The sequence below is a fragment of the Coloeus monedula genome (genome assembly GCF_965178545.1).
Source record: "Coloeus monedula genome assembly, chromosome: 1".
Lineage (NCBI taxonomy): Eukaryota > Metazoa > Chordata > Aves > Passeriformes > Corvidae > Coloeus > Coloeus monedula.
In genome coordinates, this window is record NC_138781.1 from 10,624,296 (window position 1) to 10,649,174 (window position 24,879).

Genomic DNA, 24,879 nt, shown 5'->3' on the forward strand with positions numbered 1-24,879 from the left:
ACACATGGCCTATGTTTTGAGCTGACTTCAAGAAGATACTTAAGCACATCCTTATGAAGCATTTTGGTGAAACCAAGCCTGACAAGCAGAGGAGCTGTTTTTGGCATGTAAGTGTATGTATAGGAAGTTTCTACTACTACATAGTACAAGAGAGCATCCCAGACAAACTGACAGCAGGCTTAGTAGATGTGTAACGAGCAGCTGGTTTTCCTGGAAAAAATAACGGGACTGGATTAAGACTATTCCTTGCTTTTTATGTATAAAATAAACAGTGGTTTGCATCTGACCTGCTGAAAGAGCTTACCTTCTGGTAAAATCATCTCCCTGGCACCTGAAAGGTGCACTACAGCACCACCATAGTGGTGATTTATTTTAAGGATAGTCTATTAACTTTATTTTTCTTAAAAAAGGAAGAGTTGTATTTTCTTTTCTTCCCTATTGGCCAGTTGGTATAAATAATATCATTGAAAATGATGTCAATTTTCCTACCACCACTGCAAAAGAATCAGACTATGATATTCATGTGCTTTTTGATGGTGATTCTTAGAAAAAGCTTCTCAAAAGGTCTTTCTTGTCTTTCTTTTGTACATCAGGAAATGTATGTCTTACTTCTCATCTCTTTCGTGAAAGTCTTGAGAACTGGAGGATTATGGTTGTCATAAAAATGAAATCTGGGAGGGCTAAGGGTTTTAATCAGGCTGGTTAGAAGCTGACAGGTTTTAGTTGTGCTTTTAGCTTTTATTTAACTCAAGCTCTAGACAATGAATTATTGAAAGAAAGTTTCCTTTTGAAGTATTTGTCACTCTTGCTTCTTAGAGAGGATAAAGTTCCCATTCTGGAACTCTTTCCCAAGAAAAGTCAGGGAAGTCACACCTCTAACATATGGCAATAAGAAGAGAAGGGGAAAAAAAGTAATTTACATATTGCTGCAATATTGGCTTGTGGATGGAATTGTTCTGCAGCTTAAATATGTGAAGAAGTTGCTGTATTCTCTCTTCAGAGAAATGGAAAAAAAATTGCCCCAGTACATGGCAATTCATCTCACCCCAACAAATACTTGAAAAGGTCTGCTGAGTTCCACCTCAGTGATGCCATCTCTCTCCACTGGTGATCAAAGGAGCCTTGGGGATCTGGGTAACACTTGACTGCCGAGAAGTAAACTCAATTAGTGAATCCCTGTCTTCTGGCCATTAGTTTTATATCCTGGCCCTTGCTTTCTCCAACCTGCTTGCCCTTGCTCTTAGAAGCCTTCATGCTACACTCAGCGAAGCATGTGTTTTGCTTCACCAAGATCAATGGTAGAATTTGTAAATTCTGGAAAGGAGGTTCCATTTCAAAGACAGTATGATACAAAAGACTATTTCTTTCACTGGAAGTTCCTGAAGTTTGAAATCCAGCTGCAGAGACCACTTTCAGTAGGTAGGCTTGGTGGGAGGAAGGTATGTGGAAAATAGGACATACTCTCCACAGAACAAACTTGCCTGTTCCATAGTGAATGATGAAAAATTTAAGCTCTTTGAGTCAAGAACGATGCTTTCATTCACTTTTGGAATTAGAGCACCATCTTTTTGGTTTCAGTTCATTTATGACTTTGTACAACAGTTTCCTGGCCTGGGAGATGAGTTTAATTTGGGCGAGGTTAATGTAAATGCGTTACAACAGCTTTGTGTTTCCCCCAAGCCTGAGGAGATGGTGTGCAGGTAGACCCAGTGGAGCTGAGTTAACATGCCTGTCTTAAAAAACTCTGTCCTCCTAGCTATGTGGCAGCATCCCGTGTTTTCTTTCTGAATAGATTTCTCTCTTTTTCCAGTGAAAAAGAAGTAAACGTGATTTCAATGTGCAGAACCCCCCATTTTGTCACCATATGACAAAACTCCCATTGATGTTAGAAAACTGTGTGTGTAGCAATAAACATTAGAATTGAAGAATATATCATAACACATAGTTTTTCTTCCCCATGGACTTTAAGGAAGCAAAATCTGATTTGGCAATATCTCCAGCTCTGTCTTTCAAAGGTGCTTAGCCTTTACAATTTTGGTTGAGATTTTTATGGTGGGTGCTGGTCAGGCAAGCGGTGGTACCTGGTCTTGGCTGAACAGGGAGTGATTTGAAGTTATTGTGAACAGAGCTTGTGCTGCACTGAGGATTCTCTTAACAAAAGGCTGTTAACATTGATCCAAATAAAATAATAATATGACTGAACGTGTTAGGGAGGTGGATCAATACAATAGTTTAAGATACAGTGTTAGCACTTGTTTCCCAAGAGACCATAGCATGAAGCAAGTACTAGGGCTGCTGCACTGCTGAAAACATAATAATTTAATGTAAACTTGAAAGCAATTCAGAATGAAATAGAGAGAATATTGTTTTTGATTAAACCCTTCAATGCTCTTGTCCCCCTTTGTTAGCCAAACCCATGTACTCAATATACTCTCTTGTCTTCAACTCCAGCCTGAAGTGAAAACAGCCATTATTCCTGTTATTGTTGCTTAGGTGCAACAGTATAACAGGTGCTTACAAGAACACACAATCCTGCTTAGACTAACCCTTGTGTCTGTGATCTGATGCAAAACCTTCTGAAGGCAAAGGAAGTTTTTGCAGTGAGGTTAATGGCCTTCAGAGAAAGTCACACGGATTTGCACACAAGAATGGAGGGCAGAAGAATGACCTACAGAGAAAGGATTTTTGTTTGTTTTCTGTTGGGGTTTTAGTTTATTCCTAGTTTTTTTTCTGTTAAAGGAATTTTCCCCTATACATGTTGCTAGGGGAACAAATGGCTGAATACTTCAGGAAAACAAAGGACCTGGCTGCTCTTTTTGTTTCACCTGGGGATGTTGGCAGTTTGGTCTCGGCATCCAGAGAGCGAGGAAGCTGTTTTTTCTACTTCCGCTTTTCCTTCTGCCAGAGAAACCCCGGGATCCCCAGCCCGCCTTCCCTGCCCCGCTGGGAGCCGGGCCGTGGCCGCCCTGCCCCGCCGCTGCTTGGAGCCTTCGCTACGCTGTAGCCGTGCTCACCCTGCCTGCCCAGACCTCCGGGGGGTTCCCCGTTTGGATACACCTCATCTGCCACCCGGGATTTGTGCTCGTCCCTGCCGTTCCAGCCTGCTGTCCCCGAGGGTCCGGCCGGACACCGGGATCGGCTGCCCAGGGGTTTGTGAAGCCTTTGTCCCATCCCTTCCCGGGATCCCAGGCCGCCAGTGCCGCGTGCTCCCCGAGCTCGCTCCGGAGCGCCCCCTGCAGCCGCGGGGGAACCATCGCACCTGCCCTGCTCACCGGGAGCCGCCAGCGCCCCTGCCGGCTGCGAGCGGAACTGCACCCGAGGGGAAAGGGCCCGACAGCCGAGAAGGCTGGCACTGGGTTTGGGATTGTTTGCTGTTACTGCCATGGTTATTGCTGCTTGTTTGACTGGTTATACACATATAGATACGTAATAGTAAAGAACTGTTATTCCTATTTCCCACATCTTTGCCTAAAAGCCCCTTGATTTCAAATTATAATAACTTGGAGGGAAGGGGGGTTGCATCTGCCATTCCAAAGGAGGCTCCTGCCTTCCTTAGCAGACACCTGTCTTTCAAACCAAGACATTTTCTCTCCTTGCTTCCTGCAGTCCTTGGTTCCTTCAATATAATAAATGCCACCTCAGCTCCACTTCTGCTCAGTTTTCACATCATAGGATAATTTAGGCTGGTAAGGACCTTAAATCTCTATCCCAACCTCCTTCTCAAAGTAGTTTGACAGATTGCTCAAGGCTCTATGCACTCAGATTTTGAAAATGTCCAAGACAGTAGGGAGACTACCTAACCATGCTGGGTGACCTGTCCCACTGCTTGCCTGTTGCCATGGGGAATATTAGTCCTCCTACTCAGACTGAGCTTCTCCTCTTTCAATGTGTGCCTCTTTCCTGTCACCTCCCCATTGCACACCTTGGTAAAGATATCAGCTCCATTGTGTTGCTGACATGTTTTGCTGGCTCTGCCATCCCACCTCCAGGCTGGCCAGGTCCAGATCCATCTGCCCTTCCACACAGCCCAAGTGCTGTGGCCCCTGAGAACCTGGGTGGCCTCTGCTGAGCTTGTGTCAGATGGTCGATGTCTTTCCTTTGGGGCACCCAAAATTGCACATAGTATTGTAGATGTGGTTTAATGAGTGCTGATTAGTGGTGGGTGCTCACATCCCTTGGCAGACTCCTCATACTTTCCAGGGTCCTGCTGACCCTCTCTGCTGTGAGGCACACCACTAGCTAATGCTTCTTCTTGTCTGCCTACAAATCCCATCCCCTCTCAGCAGAGCTGTTCCCTAGCATGTGTTTATTTCCTTCTTGGTGGAAAGGAGGAAGGCCATTCTCTCCTCCTTGGTGTGGGACTTAGAATTTGTCCTTGCCAAGTTTTCTGTCAAAGTTCCTGCTGGTCTAGCCCTCCAGCCTGCTGGAATGACAGACCAGCCCTCAAGCACAGTGACTGGTCCTCCCCACATTTTGGTGTCCTCTGCAAAGCTTATAACCTAGCACTACATAACTTCTTCCAGATTGTTGATAGACATGATCAGCGACAAGACATTCTGAGGTACCTCACTTATTACCATCTTCCACAGAGTGTATGACCCACTAACCATTTAAATGGTAACAAGGTGGATTTGGCTGAAGACAGGAACAATAATTCCACTGTAATGATTCTACATGCTGTAACATTTTAAAACATCATAAAGAAGGAGTGAGTGATAGCATCTTACACTTTGGCACAAAGTTTACTGAGCTGTTAACACTCATTGGTTCTCCAGTGAGTCAATGAAGACATTAATGATCAATAAATCACTTCTTTGAGATCCTTCAGCAGCAGCAAGGAAGACAGGAAAATGGCTGCATTAAGCAAAATGACTCCCCTCAAGTCTCTGGTCAGTGAATGATACTAATAAGCCTGCACGTAAAGATTTGTACAAAAATCATCAGGCTTCATAAACCCCAGCTTTATGAGTCATAGCTAATGTCTACTGAAAGAGAATCAGCTGAACTAAAGCAGCTCATGACACACCACTTTAGACTACCTAGCTCTCATTTTTTTTGTGCAGTGTATTGTTCCTTCATCCCCTAAAGACTCAGAAAAAATGCCATAAAGAAACAAAGTTCACTTGTCTGGAGGATGGATCTGTTCCACTGAAGGCCATATAACAGCCCCCCAAAATCAACAGAATTCAATTACCTTAAGTGTAGCTCCAGCTGTGAGTAGAGGAAGTGAACAAATGCCCTTCTTGCCACAATTTCTGCATGGCAGTCATTGACCGCAAGCCCTTGGTCATTTATGTATTCCCCATTTATACATTTGGTACCCGATGACAGCACAATAACCTGAGCTTGCCTGATGTCCAAACCTGTAGGAAGAAAAACAAGAAGGTTGTGAAATTGCTGGGGGCGAGTATGATATCATGATTGTTAAAGTCCTCACAGCACATGCTTTGATGTGGCAGTCAGACAGCCCTAATGGGATGCTTGTTAAGGTGATGATATGGAATATACAGGAATCTCACATCTCCGTGTTATTAGAATAATAAGGGCTCTATTTCAGTCTTGCTGCTAATTCCAAGATAAAAGCTTGCCACGAAGTTTACTTGTTAAATCAATAACTACATCATAGGAGAGCATATGCTGTAGGGAGGTAATAAAGATCTCCTGCAGTGCTGATAAATGGCCAGGTTTTTATGAGCTGTTGAAGACATTTTCTGGTGGGAACACACTCCCTGTAATGTTAAGTTTCATTGCTGTTGCGCTCTAAGTACTAAATAAAATGCTTAATGCTTCTGGGGCTGCTCTTTAAAAATCATGAAGAAAAAACCCCAACAGATTTGGCTTTCAGTTCAGTTTCCTTTTAGTTTCTCCAACAGCAGCTACATCAGTACCCTTTTCAGTGTGGTCTGATGGATGGAGCATTTATCACTGAGACCAGCTTTGTTCATCTGTTGTCTCTCCACATAATGGTGATGGCAATTGAAAGATGTCCCTTAGTTGGTCCAGATAGATGCTTTCTAGGAATAAATCCTAATTTATTTGGAGTCAGTTTCAAAATGCTTACTAACTTCAATAGGACCTGGGCTTCACTCTAAAACATAGCTTGTTCAGCTCTGTGGACAATTTGAAAGAAGAATTTAGAATGAACTGAGCCCCAAATGAAATTTTCTTTTGAAAAACACATCTCAGGATTCATCTCTCTGAATACCAAAGAACAAGGGAACAGCTCTTGGGAAAAAGAACATTTTTGCCTGATAGGTGCTTCCTCTAGAAGTGACAGAGTAGCCTCTGAGTGTTGGGCTGTGTTTGACACAATGGTTGTGTGTAGGCAAACACTTGTACAGCACAGCACAGCAGCTCAGACTGTTGGTGTTGGTGTGGCCACGCCCGTTTGTGTCACCTGAGATGCCTCTGATGTTCTGCCTAACACCTGGCTGCTGTGTGGGAAGTCCAGGAGGTTCTGCACGCTCCCCATGTGTCTCACATGGAAACCCATAAAGAGGCTCAGTGAAAAAACATGCCCATGTTTGGGCAACTGAATCAAGACCTCAAAGTGTGGCAAGTCAGTGATGAAGACAGGCCTGAGACTGCAAATACCCAGAGCGGGAATGGAAACCATCTTCCCCTGGGCTGTGCTGATGCTATTTCTGTGGTATTACTTTAGCTTTAGAAAAGCTTTAGGGATAATTTTATAGAGTCAGCTGAAATATTATTTTCTTCTTATGAGGTCTATTGAATAGAAGAAAAACTGAAAAATTGCAGAGATTTTTTTGGCTTGGCATGTCTGGGGCCATGTTCCCTTATAAAATCCATTGGTGTTAAATGACAAAAGAGCTGAATGGAGAAGGAAATAATATTTTAAACCTAAAGGATTGGTGTTGCCAATGATGTCCCAGTCAGTAAATACCATCAACAGCACTTCACAATCTCCACACTGGGACTAGTAGTGGATGACATACTGTAGCACTGTTGCCATGCTTAATGTACATAATTGCAAATGATACCAAAATTATTTCATGCCTATATCAATACAAAAGCTACATCAGTAATCCCAAAGGTTTAGTAGTAATGTGGCATTGCAGCATTGTAGGCATTTGTAGGAGAGGTGTGAGTATTGTGAAAAATTCAGTTAAATCACATCCAAGCCCCTGGTTGTGAGAGTCTCATACAGAAGTTGTTACAGGTATTAGTGACAAAGTACACATCACTGTATGCCTGTGCTGAGAGTATAATCTCTATTTGTTACTATAGATGTGGCCCTAAAAAAGTGTTTTGGAGTATTTATTGGGAAAAAAAAAAAAAAGAGCTGGAAATCTTGAAAACCCAAGAAGTGAAGATGGGAACACATTGGAGAAATGGAGAGGAGTAAAAGCCTATGTGTTTATTCTGGTTTTGTTACTAGGTAAAAAGTTGAGGTGGAAAAATTACTCCTTCCCTACAAATAAAAGTGTTTATAGTCTGTACATTAAAATTGCTTTGCTTTAGGGTCACTGCTTTCATGAGAAAAGTAATAGGTATTTTAGATCGTGACATGTCTGTCTAGTTAACTGTCTTTCACATGGACTAACATCAAACATTTCATGGGCCACTGCCTGCCACTGAGGTGTTTGAGTCCCACTCAGCATCTCAAAAAGTAATGTATATTTTCCTTGGTTGGAAGGTCCATGAAAAGAATCAGGTTTTTTTGTTTTGTTCTATTTTATTTATTTACCACTGTAGATAGAGCCTTATTTACCTCAGCACAGCAGGAGTACACCAAGAGGCAATTCCCTGCTACAGAAACCCGTGAGCCTCTCTGTGTGCCCCCGAGGACCTCCGTCAATACTCCTTCTCAGGGCAGTGAGACCAGCTGCTTCCTCCTCCTAACATTAGCATGCCCCTGGTGTGCCTCCTCCTCTCCCCCTTCACCTCGCAGTCAAAGCACCAGGCTCTGCAAATACAGAGCAAACCACCTGGGTAAAGCCTCCTGCTCTCCTGCTCTCTGGGAGCTACACCTTCCTCACCTCCCCCAGTCAGCCCAGTACACAGTGTGATGTCTTTTATTTTTTCAAATATTTTGGCCATAAATAAACTTAACTCTTTTTCTCCTCTCATATGAGGGTAAGCTGATGAATGCACTCAGGGTTCTCTGTAAGGTCTGGATTTACTCACAAATGAAACAGAAAGGTACCCAACACCTATCAGATGCAGCAATAATATGAATCCCTCTGATGTTTGCTGTCACAATGTCCACCTGCACAGCATAGCCAGTGTTCTTGGGGTGTTCATATTTGGGTGAACTAACTCCATATGTTGGCTTTCAGCGACATGGGGCCCCCGTAGGTAGTCATGTGTGCACACAGCCTGGAGTGTTTGCCAGTCCTGGCAAGGTGCACGTGTTTGCAGAACATCACTTAGATGTTACCTGGGGCTGGGAGGCAATGGCTTCCAAGAATGTGCAGAACCAGTCTGAGTGTTAAACATTAAAGATCTCCACGTATTTTCCATTTGCAGTGTAGAAAATAACCCATTCTCCTCTATGCTCAGAAATACCCAAGAGTTATGTCTCACTGCTGTGGCACTTGGAAACCCAGGTGTACATGACTTATGCATTAGCTCTGAAATATTTACACCTCACTGGGGAGCCAAATGGAGAAAGTGATCTGTGACCAACGTAGCACTGTTCAATGCTGCCTGTGAGGGCACCCAGCATGATGAGAAATACTTCCAGCAACCTGACAGTTGCCTGCTGTGTTCAGGAGCATACATGCTAACAGACTGTCCTCTTGCATGCCTTGTTTGGTACATACACAGAGTTGGAGGTTTATCCCCTGTGTAATGTTTGATATTATTTCCAGTGAACATGGGAGGAATTTTTCTCTGAGAACAAGACATGTGATGCCTAGCTGATGAAGGCAAATTTTAGCATTGACTAATCACAGTGGCATTTTAGGCAGCATTTCCAGCTCTGGAGCCTAGATATTTGCTTCAGTGATTCAGAATTAATAGGCACTTCTGTACATTTTTCTATTTTGCATTAAAACCAGTAATTACTAGCTCTTGTTATTAATGTTTACTTCCTGTTTTATTTTTCTTGCAGAATACTTCAAATTTTCTCAAGTCATTTCTATTTACAAAAGTCGAGCTCCCTCATAAACACTGATTAATTTAACCTCAGACATGTAGCAGATCCAGACTGTGCACATCCTCAAACCATGCCTAGGAAAGCTATGGCTTTGTGAGTGGCAGAATCCTCCATTAACAGTAACTGGCACCACCAGCCTTATGGCACCTACCCTGCTTAGGGTTGTACAGCAGGGTATGACCCTGGACGAAGGCTGCTCTCCACAAGACCCATGTTCTTGCTGAGAGGAGTCAGTCTCAGGGATCCAGTGATAAAACTGCATTCAGGTTATTTGACAAACAAGGAGAAATGGGCTACATTATTATGACCTTAACTCCTGACCCCACTGATTGTCAGAGTTCATGAGGCATTTCCTGCCCTCAATGCCTTCTTGCAAAGTAATGTTTGAGGAGACATTAGGTTAAGAGTAACTAGTGAACGATTTATAACAGGCACCTGCACTATGTTTCTATTATTTGCCTAAAGACTTCTAATAGTTTTCAATTTAAAAAAGGAAATGGAGCAGGGGAAAGGAAATTGGGAAGCTGTGTCAGCATAGTGGCTGCATCCTGGCTAACACCCTGTTATTGAGAGCAGCTGAAAGAGCAGGGAGGGAATTCACTACATTTTATCTTGACAAATTCTGTCAATTAATTAATGGCATTATAAACAAAAATGTACACATAAATGGCACATTGTCTTTGATCACAGATTCAGTCCAATGATCCAGTGAGGTAACAAGCCTTTCTGGTGCTCTGCTGAAAGCCTGGGTCTAGAGGCAGGGACTCCTCTCACAGCCAAGCAGGGGGAACTTCGAGCCCCGTGATGTTCATTTTTTGTCTGTCAGTGATAGTGCAGACTTTCACGCCATAGCTGAGCTGTTGAAAATAAACTGGGTTTTATTATAAGCCATTTCCAGTTTTCTGACATCAGCAGGGAGATTCATTTCAGCTGTTCTGGATAACTAGAGTTTAGATGTCCATAGCTGAGCTAATTGCTGTAGACTCTCTTTATAGTCAAAGGAGAGGAATTTTCCTAGGAGGTAGTTCATCTGGCCTAGTTTAGATATTTGCTTTATGATAGTTTGCATTACACCTCAGTATTGCCAGCTTGTCTTCATGAACTCTGAAGACCTACAGACAGCCAGCAGAAGTACAGCTTTCTACACTGTAGAGAGATGCTTTTAGTAAGATTTCTCTTCCAAGTTGAGAAATACTGATCAAAACTCCCCAAATCATAAGAGGGCAAGCAGAACAAATCTAGGGCCTTTACATTTTTCCCCCTTATGTTTAAACTTTTTGGGGTAATTTTTTTTCAGCTTTTCCCCCCCCACAACAATTAAGGAAAATTGTATCAATGTTAATGTATTCAAGGATGATCATATTGCCTTGAGCTGAACTATTACACACAGAAACCAAATAGGGCCGTCTTCCCTATGTGACCTCGCAAAACACCAGGCCTGTTGCCACAGAGCTTGCAATAGAAATGATTCAGAAAGATGCTGACAGAAGAGAGAGTAATCAAGAAAAAATATGAAGGTTTGCTCAGCAGATAAGCTGGATATGGAGAACTGGCTGACATCTTATGGACTATGGGCATGAGCTGGGCTTTTAAGTCGGTTGTGGCCATAAACACAAAATGCCTACACCCATCTGCTTGGAGACACAGCTCTAGCAATAAAACAAGTGAGTTTTGGCTAGTCTAGTCAATGCTTCCACTGATTTTAAAAGAGTTACTCTTCTAGTGGGCTATGATGATTAGGACCTCCCACAATAATGGATTTGTAACCCTGCATATTTCTATCTTGGACAAGGAAGATCAAAATCACAAGGTAATCACAAGAGGTGTTGACTGGTACCTGCAATCAGAAAACTGAATCACATTGGCTGTATTTCAGAGAACTGCGAAATTCAGTGAGCCTAATTCACATAGAACAGGATGGAGTTTACAACTGCTTATGCCAGAATACAACTGGGATCACACTTTGGTTTCTCAGCAGCTGGCACAACACGTAGAGCAACACCAGTCAGTATGCAAGTGACTATTGCACTGCATGTTTTAGACCCTGCTAGTGATAGTGAAATCTATCTTCTTTTTCAGCTTGACACCGTGAAGACAACTCACTGCTCGAAAGATATTAATTTTAAATTAGAAAAAAATAATCAGAAAAATCAGGTTTGATTAATTAAGAAAACCCACACCTCTTTTATTGGCGACAACTTACACAAAATGCAATGCGGTAAAAAGGAAAGCCAGAAATAATGATAAGTGTAACCAGCCCTTGTGAATAATTCATGGGATACAATTTCATGTTATTTTAAATGGTGCTGCTTCTCTCTCTGATAAGCAATAATTTTATTCTCTTTCTTTACCTTTTTTTAACAAATCAGTCAAAAGGATTGTCTATTGTTATCTGCAAAAAAGTATATTTGGAATAATTTTCAAGGCAGCTTAATTGAGCTCTGATCACAGAGGAGGGTTGGTTTTTTTTTTTAATACCCTCTACTCATAGCTGAATAAGTTCAGGTTTCCATTTCAGGTTTGTTTAGGGAAGGAAAATTTCTTGATGTTACATAGCACTGACAAGTCCTGCATTATTTTCTCTTATCTTCTTCCCTGGCAGCGCTATCGCATTCTTAGAATGGCTTTAATTTTGTAATAAGAGATAGTCAAGACATGAAAGGGCAGTGATGCTGGAAAAGCTTGCCTGAAGGGACGTGCTGTGAGCACAATCCTGCGCCCCACTGTCCCAAGGCAGATCCTTGAGCCCGTGCAGAGCCCTGTGTGCTGCCATCCCAGGAGGGGGCAATGGCCCACGGAAAATACTGCTGCCAAAGAGGCAAAGAGCTCTTCTTCCTCAAAAAAAATCCAAGAAAAGGACTCATTTCTCTGGAAATTGAAACCATTGTCCCTGTATGTTAGTGCTCACATGGGGGGTAGGACCATGGTTAGAAGTGAGGGTTGTATTTACCCAGGTCCGTCAGTCCATTTCCCCCACAACTTGGTGAAGCACTTACAACCCCCTCTATTCTGAGGTTTCAAGAGGAGTGAAATCGATGTATGTGCAAGGAGGGAGCTGAGGACTGAGAGGATGGTGTGTGGCGTGGTGTACCTTACTCTTCAGTTTTGATGTAGGATATGCACTCCTGACACAGAGAGCTCTGCTGTCCCCAGCTCTGCACGGAGAACAAAACCACACTCATGACTAAAAAATAAACAAAAATGTGTAGCCATAAGAGAAGAACTGTGTACAGCAGGGATGATTAACAGTATGCATATATCTATTCACAGTATGCATTTATCTGCCAGACATAAAGATTGCTGCAGATCAGTTTCTTCTCTCCATTTTTTATTGTACCCCTGGTACCAACTGTGGTAATTTCAGTGACAAACAGGAACCTGGGACTTCAGTGAGCACCTTGGCTGTAACCCCTAGATCACACGGGATGTCCCAAAGAACAGCCCTGAGGTGGATGGGATCAGCTGATGTGAAGTAGCTGACTAAAACCTGTGAAGAAAGAAGTATGTTAAGGGCTTAGGAAATGGAATAGCAGAAGTCTGAGCAAAAGGCTAAGAAATAATAAAGAAGTGGCTAGCAGTGAGGTTACAGATATTTAGGGGTGTAAATGGAACACAGTCTTTGAAATACTGGAGTTGCACAAGGATTTCTTTTCCAGACATCAAACTGTGGGTTATGTGTAACTGAATATATTGTATTTCTGTGGAAAGAGAGAGTGTAGAGGGGCCTCTGAGAGCCTCATATTTTCTTCCCTCATTAATGTATTGAGTAATCCTGCCTCTGACTGCCCTGCCTATGGACAGCTATTCTTTGGAGAGCTCTTCATCTCATCAGTGAAGGAGCAGGGACAGAGTCACAGTCCTCTCTACCCTGCTCTCTGACCCCTCTGTACTGGAAGCAAGAGCCAGGGTATTGTCTGAGAGTGGCCGTGGCTCTCCTTTCACAGCCAGGCATAGTAAATTTTGCCCAAACCCACAGGGGGTGGGGAGGGGTGGGGGAATGCACTTGTAAGCAAATTCCATATTCACTTCATCTGAAAGAAAAATCCCTTTCTGACACAAGCCCATTTTGTACTGTTTGATCATATAATGGGATGCCTGAGAAAGGATTCTTGTGCTAATCCATTTTGCAAGATATTCTTGTGCATTCAAACCTCATTCAAAAGGTGGATTTCCAGGGCAGAAGAGAATGGTGAGGAGGCTGCCAAAGTGGATGGGAATCAGAAAACAGAGGCAAGACTGCTGGGGGCTGCAGAGAAGAGTGACCCTGCAGGAAAGTGTACAAAAATTGAATATGCAGACTATGAACATGGTGTGCATGTTTCTGAGTATCTGAAAGGTACAAACCCCAAGGAGTGAGGTGGGAACTAAATTTAGAGCAGCAGAACTGAGGTCCTGAGATGACATCAAAGAAAATAAAAGTCAGGCTGAATAACTGGTGAAAATTATTAACAATGAGATCCATTAGGCTAGAATGGTCTCCCAAGGTAGTGTTGAAAGTCCCACTGCTAATTGATTAATTTAAATCTAGACTGGAAAGAGCACTTGGGAAGAATCTTGTGCTTGCAGGGAAACGGACTGGACGACTTAGTGGTCTCTCCCAGTTCTAATTTCTATGGTCCATTTCTTTCCTCCCCTCAGTGGACCAAAAGGATGAAATCCCATCAGCTTTGCTTCTGAGGAGTGTGAAGGGAGACAGTGCTGTGCTTGTGTGCACCAGTGCCCTTTACCTTCCCTTCCTTTCAACGTGGGCTTTGGAAATCCAGAGAGGGAGGAGGGTCAGTCAGCCCAGCCCCCTGCATGCTTCACCCCCATACCATATCCTTGAAGATTTAAAAAAAAAATCTAAATTGATAGTGGCAGAATCAAAGTTATTCGAGGATTCTTTCCCTTCATGTGAATTTGAATACTGTTTTTCTCCTCAGTAAGAGACTTTGCACATAATTCTTCATTTTAAAGCAGGACTGAACTGCACTTTCCTGCCATGTCCTGACTGCAGATATCTTTGTTTCTCTAATAAATGCTCTGCCACTGATATCTGAGAGTTAAGTAAATTGACAGTCTTAGATGCTAGTAGGATTCTTAATTGCAGTGAGAAAGAATGAAATCCTGAATATGAATTTTGGCAGGTAAGTGCAGGAGAAAATTTTATGTGGGATTCTTTCTTTTTTTTTAAATCTTTGGTGTACTTACATCTAAAAACATCTTCCTTTGTGTTTTACTAGGTCAGTAAAGTGAAAGCAATGGTTGCCAAGCCTTAATTCACCAAAGAAATTTCTCCTTTTAGGATGAGATGCACTTTTGGTATTGATATTGGGACAACTTCCAGTTTGTCTTATCACAGAGCAGAATGAAAGCCTGACCTTGCCAACTCCTTGCTTGACACACTTAGGAAACAGAAGTGCCTATTTTTAATTTCCCTGTTTTATGCTAATTATTATACCCATCCTTGTGCCCAATGCAATTATATGTGACACAGAGCCAGGGCCATGTCTGCATCCAGGTTTTCAGAGGTGTTTCAATCAGAAAAATACTTTAAACAGCAGGAATGGAAAACTACATCCAGATACAGTAAATGTTCAGGGAGGTAAAAAGGTTCAGTGTCTGAGAAGATATGGGAACCAGAGTAACCAGTGGGCACGGTGGGGTGCTGATGCTGCCTAGAAGCCAGCTGTACTTCACCTACAACTTCTTCAGCTGGTGAAAAAAGAGGGACTCAATTCCCTTCCTATTTGGGTAATTTTCCTGTGGAAGTGCCTAAAACTGCTAATATGAAAGGGATGTTTTCTCCCCTTCTTTCTGAGCCACCAAACAGCTAAGGAGATGGAATTAGGTTAGACAATAACAGCAGTGAGAGGCTGTCTATGTGTAGTTTGGGGTGCTCACCTCCAAAAGTGAAGCTCTGGTTCTGTACTAAGTCTCAGCTGGTGCATGCATTTCTCCCTCATTTTTTATGCAAAATATATAATCTGGCTTGGAGAGTTGTCTCTGAACCTTTTTTTTTCCTACTCTGTGCAAGGCTGCAGGTTTGTATCCCATCTCATATTTTCTAAATAATCTACCTTCAACTACTTTCTGTTCCTTAGCATTGATTTAACAGAAACAATGAAGAAACACTCACTGTTGCTCTTGTAGGGGGAGTACTCGCAGTGCCTAAACCCACATTTTAAGAGAAGTGATGGCTCTGGTGGAATCACAGTTCTAACTGCAAAACCTGAAATGTCCTTTGAGCTAGAATTTGGAAACCCAGGTCTCTTGAGCTGGCGGAATATGAGATTATGCCCAATATAGGTGCACATTACAAAATCCAGGAATAGAGTTGCAGCTGTGGAAAAGGGATGGTCTTAAGGGATTCAAAATTATTTAGAGAGAATCTGAAGATTATTAGTTTAGGGTTTATAAGCAGATGAAAACAGAGTTCTGAGAAAGAGTGACGTAGATGGTTCCTAACCACGTATCTATTTACCTATTCTAAAATATTTTGAGAAAAACTGTCATCTACCGGTGCTTTGTCAACCTTGGCATACCTAGGAAGTCAATAATGTTTACAAGAATGTCAAATGACTTTGCAACATGTCCTGAAGAGCATCAGGCAGCAGTAGGTGAAGAACATTATGAAATCAAAAGGATGTCAGCAGTTTGGGCATCCAATTTTGATTTCAGAAGTTTCAATTCTCATTGAAACACGGAATCTCACTGGGACCAGGCTTTTAGAATCCGTATAGCTATGCAAATGGGATCTGAGAGCCTAAATTATTCCTGTGCCTCTTGAAGGAATCTGCTCTGGAAACTAATCTGTAAATCATTCACATTTTCTCTACTGGTTTGGCTACTTGAGTGCAGCATGGGATGGAGCAGATTGATACTCTACATATGGCCTGAGTGTTCTACTATGTTCTGCTGCCTTGCAACTTCCCTATTTATACTAAGGATTAGAAACCAACTGGACATCGGTACTTCTGATTGTACTTAAACGTCAGGCTTTGTGAATCTTAATGTGACTGTAAAGATCCACAGAGACATATTGCCGACTTTACCTTTTTCTGTTATTCCACTTAGCAATGATTAAGATCCATTCCATGAGATACAAATGATAATTTCCCATCTTTTATCACAGCATGAAATTGCTATTTAGGGCTCTTTTGTCCAGTTCATCTTTATTTCATACAAGATAACTGAGAAGACCTCCTAATTTGCTTTTAACATCAAAATGATTGTCAGCCTTAAAAAAAAATAATAAAGAAGAGAGAAAATTGAAGCAAGAAATCAACTCATTACCTTTTTCTATGAATGTTACACAGCTGTGAAAAGGACTGAACTTTCTTAATGCTTCATTTGTAACAGAAAGCATGACAAAAAGTTCCTATCAGTATTTAAACCGCTAAGATTTGTCAAACACAAATGGGAAAATTGTGTTTAAATAGCAGTTTCATTTTGTCCCTAATGATTATGGGAGGTTTTTTTTGCAAAGAGGACCTCAGCAATAATAGATCATCTCTTTACTGAGTGATGGGAATTCTTTACTGTGCCTGGTGATTTCAGGTAGAGCAAAGGACAAACTCTCTGTGGTGCAAATAAACAGTGTGAATACCACCAGCCTCTAGATCACAGCACTCAGTGCACGGCTCACACCTCCCACCCTGCTCTTCCCTGCCCTGGGATTTCCTATCCCCCAGCTCCAGGGGACAGCCAGCACTGCCACACTCCCCCCTCAATGCCCTGTGTGCTGGTAAAGGCGGCTGCCCTGCCTGGTGACCTGTGGTGAGACCACAGGGGCTCCTCCTGTCACCCCAGAACCTGTGACTCTGGGCATCGGGCCTGGAGGTACATGAGAGTGCTGTGGTTTTGCATTTATTGCCTTCTGTTAGAAAATAATAGCTTACTTGCCCTTCATTTTTTCCAATATATCAACTGACATAACAACAACAACAATATTAAAAACTACTTCTCCCTGAAAACTTTTCAATAGAAAGATACAGCAGACCAGTGAGTCAAAATAAGATGTCCAAACTGCACCTGAGAGACAGAAGGATGGGGAGCTGGTGGGTTATCTTTCCCTGACAACAAGAAACATCAAGAAACAGCTGCTGTTGAAATGAAATATTGGTTGATCCTGGCCAAGAGCCAAACACCCACACAGCCTCTTGCTATTTCCACTCTCCTGTGGGACTGGGAAGAAACAGAAGGAAGGCAAGACTAATGGATTGATATAATGATAGTTCATGGTTGCTTGGCAAGACAAACGCCATAAACCCAATTATCTCCCCCTTCCACTCTCCCCAAGATTTTACTGCTGAGCACAGTGTCCTGTGGCAAGAAATACTTCTTCCATCAGCTGAGGACACCTGTCCTAGCTCTGTTCTCTCTCAGCCTCTTGCTCACCTCCAGCTTACATGTTGGAGATGGGAATAGGAGAGAGAGATAAAGTCTTGACACTTTGCAAGCACAGTCCAGCCAAAATGTTGGTGTTATCAACAGTGTTTTAGCCACAAATGCAAAACATGATGAGGGAAGTTAAATCCTTGCATCACATGCCTGTTGTGAGCTGATGGTTTGTGTTTGACATGGTGTTATCCAGAATGTCTTTTCCACAGGTGAACTGATGTTCTTAATTTACCATGTGTGAATTCATCATATCTTCAGAGAAATCAACAGGTCTACTGTGGATAGTCAATGTGCAGTAAAATTAGGTCCTCATATAAATATTATGCTACAATAACAAGTATACTTATTGTTGGACTTGAATATACTCTCTGGATTATAGCTTGGTGTATGTGGAAGATTTGAATGCACTTTCTTACTTCTAAACAATTTTTCTTAGAGCAAATCAAACAATTTTTGATAGAACAATTTTCTCTGAGTGTGTTTCAACAAAATTAGAATATGTTAGAGGACTGGCAGATTTCAAACACATTATAACATTATACATTATAACTATTAAATAATTGACTTAAACTCTTGCATCTTTTGAAACACTTAGCTCAAGATCAGTTATGCGATTTTTTTAGTTATTATAATATTCAATATTATATTACATCAGATAAGACCACATCAGCTGGTATCTAGTGTGGTAAATTGCTCCTGCCTAGACCAATATTTTCAAGATTATCTTGCTGTCTGCTAATCAAATGTTTTGAAAACTTACTTTCACAAAAATGCATGGAGATTTTAACTGTCATCACAATTCAGAGCAAAGCATTTCTAAATGCTTTGGACTGCCTGTTTCACTGATTAGAAATGTATTACTGCAGAACATTCTCAGTCCATCAATAAAATAATTTTCCACATTTTTTTTCTTTCTTATACATTGGAATTTGCCCCGGGTGCTCCAGCATAAGTCAGTTACAGTGCCCAAATGCAGCTCTCTATGGTTTCACCGGGAAATTGAAATGACAGAAAAAAATGTCAGAGTTCAGAGAAAGAAAACCAATCTAGCACACTTCTTTTTTGTCTGTAGAGATCTTGCATTATCTTAACAGCAGTTATCACAGAATCACATTGTGCTTTTTACCAGCTTTGCCTGAAAACTGTACAAGCACAGATAAATCTGCTTCTAGTCAGGATGACATTAAATTGAAATGAAGGTAAAAACAAATCAGTTTTTTTCACTTATGGTACTGAATGCAACAAGATATTTCCAGATTTGTTTTTGTTGACGTCATTAGTAAATTGTTTGCAGAGATTTAAGATGCCTCCTGTCAAATTTTTTGTTAAAGACACAGGGAATTGGTACCCATTTGAGTGCTTGATGTGGAAAACTCGCCTGTGCCATCTTTGAAAAGCATGTGTTGAGGTCCTTGCTACTTCTGGGAATGCTGATGAAGAAGAGACTACAAATCTACAACTTTAATACAGAAAATAATGACAGAAATGGCAGATGATTCATCTTGCCTTGTTTGGCTGAGATTCTAGTGCTGGAAAGAACTCAAATCTTCCTGGAGAATGTACTAAGATAAGGCTGTGTCTAGCTTTGCATCTTCTGTGAATCACCTTATATCTGCAAGTTTCTTTTCTGGGTTCCAAAAAACCAGTGAGATATTGACAAATTGGATGGCTGACAGATTGAACAAATTCATGAGAGGGAATTCAGAATTGAAAAAGAAGCCTTGAGGGAAATAGTTTGTGAACATAAGTAAAATTATACTTTATCTTAATGCTGACTAAGATGAAATACGAAACACGAATTTGCAAAATCCCACTAAAAGCACAGGAGCCATTAAAAGAAACAAACAGCATAAGGACACTCAACCCTTCCCTAAAGGAGAGACGTAGACAGCCCCAACTGCCCAGAAAGGCTAAGAAAGTCTTGAAGTACCCTTTCCTACCCCTAGCACTGCATGCACTCAGCATCCATGACTTTGGGAATTACGACTCCTTCCAGTGGCTGTTCTCATATGGCGGGGAGCTTCAATCTGCTTCTTTGGACATGTAGAAGTAAGACTGCAGTGGTTCAATCATGTTTTATAAAGCTGGTCTAGACCTGGGCTAAAGAATGCAGGAGTAGCTCCTTGGCAAAGGAGAATGGGATGAAATTCCTACAGACATTTCTTACAATTCTTACACTGAGTAAGTGTAATTCCTTTGTCCTCTCCCCCTAAATGTGGTTAAAGCAACAGTTCTTGGCTCCTGTAGCTTAGTTTCTTATAAAAAGTATACTTAAATATTCTTCCTTGTGCGTCTGCTTGGAAAGAGCTCCTCCAAATAAACTACAGCACTTTGTTTAAATGTGATGAGAGCCACAGTCAAGAAATCTGACAATGACAAGGCAGCTGGTGTGCTGGGTCTAGTGTGCATCTTTCACATCCCAAAGTCAATCACACTTCCTTTTTATTTTCCTTCATACTGAATATGATCACTTATTCTTTTCACATCAGAAAGGAGATGCTCAGCACAGAAATCTTATCTGCATTTAGGCTCTGTGGTTGGAAAAGTTCCATCAGAAAATCCTGTCTCCATCCTGCTGTCTCGCAATATTCACAACTGTCCCTATCGAATCTAGCTAATGCAATTGTTGAAAGGAAGGAGTAAGACATGCCTGGATGAATTATATATGCCTTTCTCCTCTGAGCTTATCCTCTCATTTCTGTACTGGACCCACTGCTCCATGTGTCAGAGTGAAAATGAAGTTTATGGAAGCATCTCCACTGCTGACATCCTCATAAATACTAAGGTGCCCCAACTGAGGGGTGCTTGCAAAGAAAGAAGGACCATCTATGCAACAGTTTCGTCAAAGCACTAAAGATTTCCACATAGTATGTGTCAATCAGTTGTCTTAACAGGAGTGAATACCAAATTTTGGCCCTGCTGGTAAATATAAATATTTCCTGAGGCTAGAGAAGAGCAGAACTAAAATTGCATGTGCTCTGGGTTTGGTTCTTTTGACTGGAAAAGACATTTGCTTCTGTTGCCAGTCTAAAACAAAGTTTATGGTAGCCTTGTACAACAAGAACTTGGTGCTTCCAGACCTAAGAAAGTATTTAATAAATTATACTACTTTTATTGATAACTAACTCTCTCCCCCATCTGTAAGGAAATGAAAAATGAGAGAGGTCTGCATTTTGTCCTTTAAACAAAGAAACATAGCAACATATTTATGAATAAATCTTCAACTCTGTTGCCAATATTTTTTGTGTGAACTTACTTGAGGTGTAAATATTTAATGCTTATTTTCACTGCATTACTATTTATTTTTCTGTGTGGGAGTAAAGTCATCTTTCAGTATTGTGAACCAGGTAAATAATGTATTACTTAGTCATGAAAAATGCCAGAGGAAAATGAATGAGAAGATATCTTACCTTTGGTCATCACAATGCCTGCAAGAGTTTTGTGGCGTGCATGCATGGAAGTGAAATTGTCTGTCAGTTCCTGGAACTTCTGTGCAACCATTTGGTATACGGAGTCAGCAAAATCCTGAAAGAGACAGTCAGAAAGAATTTTTTCACTTCTTTGATTTAGGAACCTGGGCATTTCTGCAGATTAGTCACCTGATGTCAGCTGCTGAAAGGTCCACTTTAGAATTAAACACCATCAATCTGAGAAAAGATAAAATGACTATCCCTCCTTCGACTTCCTACATCACCCTCAGAAATGGAAAAACTAACTGCATGAAAGCTAAGAGACCCATATTGACTAGGACTGGGGGTAAAGGGAGAAGATTTCAAGGCTGAACTTTTTTCCTGTCTCTTAAGACATTGGTCGCAGACCAGTTCACAGGAACTTAGCACTTTATTATAGTAAGCTAAAGAGGTGCACGTGTCATACAAAACTACTTCTCTGAGCCCACTGAAAATTTCCATTAGCCCACTGAAGACTGAGAGCTGAGTTGAGGCCTGATTTATTGGTAAAAGCCACCTATTTCTGCATTCAAAGTGAGCTTTTAATGACTCACAGCTACTAAGGCAAAGCAATCAGCTCAGGAATCTGTCAGAGGAGCACCATGATCTGTCCTGCATCTACCTTGACAGCCACTGGGACGATAGGGAATCTCTATTTCCATATCCTACCAAAGATGTTGCTTGCAGTTCATGGGTGTGCAGTAGTCTGGGAGGGACTGGTCTGCCATGTCTCCTCCTGAGCATGGCAACGTTTTTGGAAGGTCAAATTTTCCCATGGACTGGGCACTGGAGAATGTGTGGTCTGAGCCATCAGGTATGAGTGAGTCCAATCACCAGGGAGAGCCTTGGGAAGCTGGTTGCTAAAACAGCTAAAAAGGTCTAAAAAGTGAATTCTTCAGACTGTGCATGGATGGGCATAAACCTAAACCAGCTCTGGTGCTCCTGAGAACACCACGACTTGGAATGATTCCCTGCTGCAATGTTTGGTATCTTTTCATTTACTTAATCTCTGCACTTTGTTTTGCACTGAGCCTCCCAAGCATACATTAGAGATAAGTCAGTGGAACACTCCTTGTGAGCATGACTTATTCCTAAAGTGCTTTGCAAGTCTGAACATAAAAAAGTAATATTCAAAGGATTTTTTTTTCAGCCATATGATTTCTTGTAGGGAACCAAGCTGTAACTACAAATCCTTCTGGAAGCAGCTCCTCGGAGCTGGAGCTTACTCTGGGGTGCTGACAGAGACCTACTGGCATTCTGAAATCTGGTTAGCCCCAAGTCATTGTGCCTTTGTTAGGAAAAGTACCTCAACCAAACAACAAGTCCATTTTTACTTCTGGTGTTGGAATATGCTACCTGGGGGAGGTCCTGGTAAAACAGGCCCCCTTTAATTCACCTGGTTTCATTAAATGTGTTCATGGCACACATGGAGGAGAGGCTGAGTCTGATAAAGAACTTCCCTCATCCTGGAATATCCATAGCCACATGGATATAAGGAAATATATTTCAGAAGATGATATTCATGCTTTTCCTCTCCAAACTGTTAATGGTGATGAAAACATGTTGGTGAAAAACAGTATTTTAAATTGGGAGAACACACAGCTATTTTTCAGAGGAAAGCAGGTTCTAACTCACAAATATCAGTAATGTTACTGCCATTAAGTGCCTCTGCAGGCTGTACACCATATGTTTCTACAGTTTGTTGTGGAAATTCAGCTTAATTTTAAAACATTATTATGGCAAGTATAAAAAAATCTAATTAAATAAAACATAACAACAATTAAGCAAACCCCTTTTCATAAAACCCAGAATATTTTCCTGTGTACAATCCTTGTAAGTGACTGCAATTTGCTCAAATACATAGAGGATAGGATTTCTTCAACACAATAATTTTTCTTTGTTTTGCTAAGCCTAGCTTTCTAAGGTACTGTTCTGGGAACAAATCATTTGCCCAAAACACAGTTTAATACAACACAGAATAAAATATGCTGTCTTGTTGCAGAAGAAGAAAAGAGTCATATAAAGCCTTTCTGGGAGATGCATGCAAAATTCCACACTAGAATTAGATGAAAACTAAGAAAAATTATCAAGAACAGTTTGACAGTTCCTAAATGGAATTTCACTTTCATTGCATTTAAACCTCTTCTAATCTAATTGTCCACAATCACCATGTGAGCGAGGTACTGCTCATACAGTGCTTCTGAAGGATGAATTTTGGGTCAATTCTCATTTGTCAAGCATCAAGGCACCCTTGTGATATAAACGCAATTATAGTCGCTTTACAGATGAATGAGTGAAGGCACTAAAAGGGTGAGGGACCGGTCCAGGGGAATAGCACGGAGCCGGGCACAGCCAGGTGTTCTGATTTCCTGATGCTCTGGTTAAGTGCTCAGTGCTGGAACACTGCCTGTCTTTCATAATATGAAAGTTTGTTTCTCAACTCGTTTTCCCTGCTGAAGAGTGACTTCATCCATAACAGAAAACTAAAGTGTATTTGCAGAACTGATATAACAGGGCCCCATATGGTGGACTGAAAATCTGATCAGCTTTATTTAGACTAGAAAGACGGGGGGGGGGGGGAAGAAGTATCTCAATAAAAATATCTGCATCATAATTTAAAAAAGAATCAAATCATAAATTTCATCTGCTGCAGTACTGCAGTCCAATCCATGCCTGCATTTCTAGTGTACCCTCCAAATCTGCATCCCAGGGCATTTTGCGCTCATTAAGAGTTAATTAGCTCAGAGGCACATACAATTCCTAAAAGAATAATTTTAAAAATGCTAAACTGAACAAATAACTTTTAACTTTGGATTTAGAAATTCCCCATAGTCGGAGCTTTCTTTACTTCATTTGGCAGTAGGTTCCAAAGCCAGAGAGCAAAGAGACTCACTAAAGGCAAAATAACGACATGACTTCAGATAACATTTAAGGACGATAAGAAATTCAGCATTTGCTGATCTCAAGGAGTGACCTGGGACATTAAAGAACAGCAAATCCATTAAATATGAAGCCTCTTAGCTGGAATAAGTCAGGCGAACATTTTTTTGTCTTGAATCCATTGCCTAAAAGGATGCCAGTGAAACAAATGGAAGCAAAAGAGCAACACAGATGAATACATGTAGGATGCTGGAAAAACAACCAGGAAGAGTGTCAAATCTGAGAGGTCATTTCCAGGATATCACATTGCCCTGAATTTCCAAATGGATATTCCAAAGTAAAATGGAAAGGAGGAAAAGGAGTAGTTTATTTTTTCAGATGGAGAAAAATAAGGAAGAGGTGCATGGCTCAGCCCCGTAAGAGATTTGATACCCTGAAGATTGATCCTTGTAGTGCAGCATTAATTTCAGAGCCTTGAATACTCTGGCCCTGTAAGGTGGCCCAGTGGCAGAGCTGGGTATGGCATTGGGTTCCTCACCTCTACCCATCCATGCAGCACCCTGCCTTCCCTCTAGCGCACACCAGAGCAGCTCTTTGGCTTGACCTAGTTCTGTGAAATGAAATCAGTGACAGCATTTCTGCCAAATATGGTTCATATTTGGAACCTTTAGACTGGTTCTCAATGCTTCTATGACACCTGAACTGGTTGCAAACATATCTAATGCACACAGGACAGATATGGTGGAGATAAGAGTGGCTACATTTACCCCTGCTCAGTTTAGAACCACAGATTTCATTCCAGATACTATCTAGATTTACTTTTAAACAATATTCCTAGACTACTAAAAGATACATATCCAGATGGTTATTCCTGAGGGGATATAAACCAGAAAAATCCAACTATTTATGGCTATTGTGAGTCTTGTTGAACTTTTAGGATCAAGGCTAGACCGTATTATCTGCCATCAGAAGTAACTTATAAACCATATGCAAAGGAACGGTTCTTTTCTTCTATCAAAACAATCTCAGAGAAAAGTTGTGTTTGGT

General features: G+C 41.3%; 1 protein-coding gene across 1 annotated transcript in view; it reads right to left on the minus strand.

The window, feature by feature from the left end:
* Positions 1-24,879, minus strand: part of ADARB2 (adenosine deaminase RNA specific B2 (inactive)) — a gene marked incomplete at both ends in the record, with an annotated part of 303,563 nt that overhangs the window by 37,613 nt on the left and 241,071 nt on the right. Inside the window, 2 exons of the mRNA XM_082280996.1 lie at positions 5,195-5,363; positions 20,914-21,028. Of these exons, the coding sequence (XP_082137122.1) occupies positions 5,195-5,363; positions 20,914-21,028 (284 nt within the window). The remainder of the gene's footprint in view (positions 1-5,194; positions 5,364-20,913; positions 21,029-24,879) is intronic.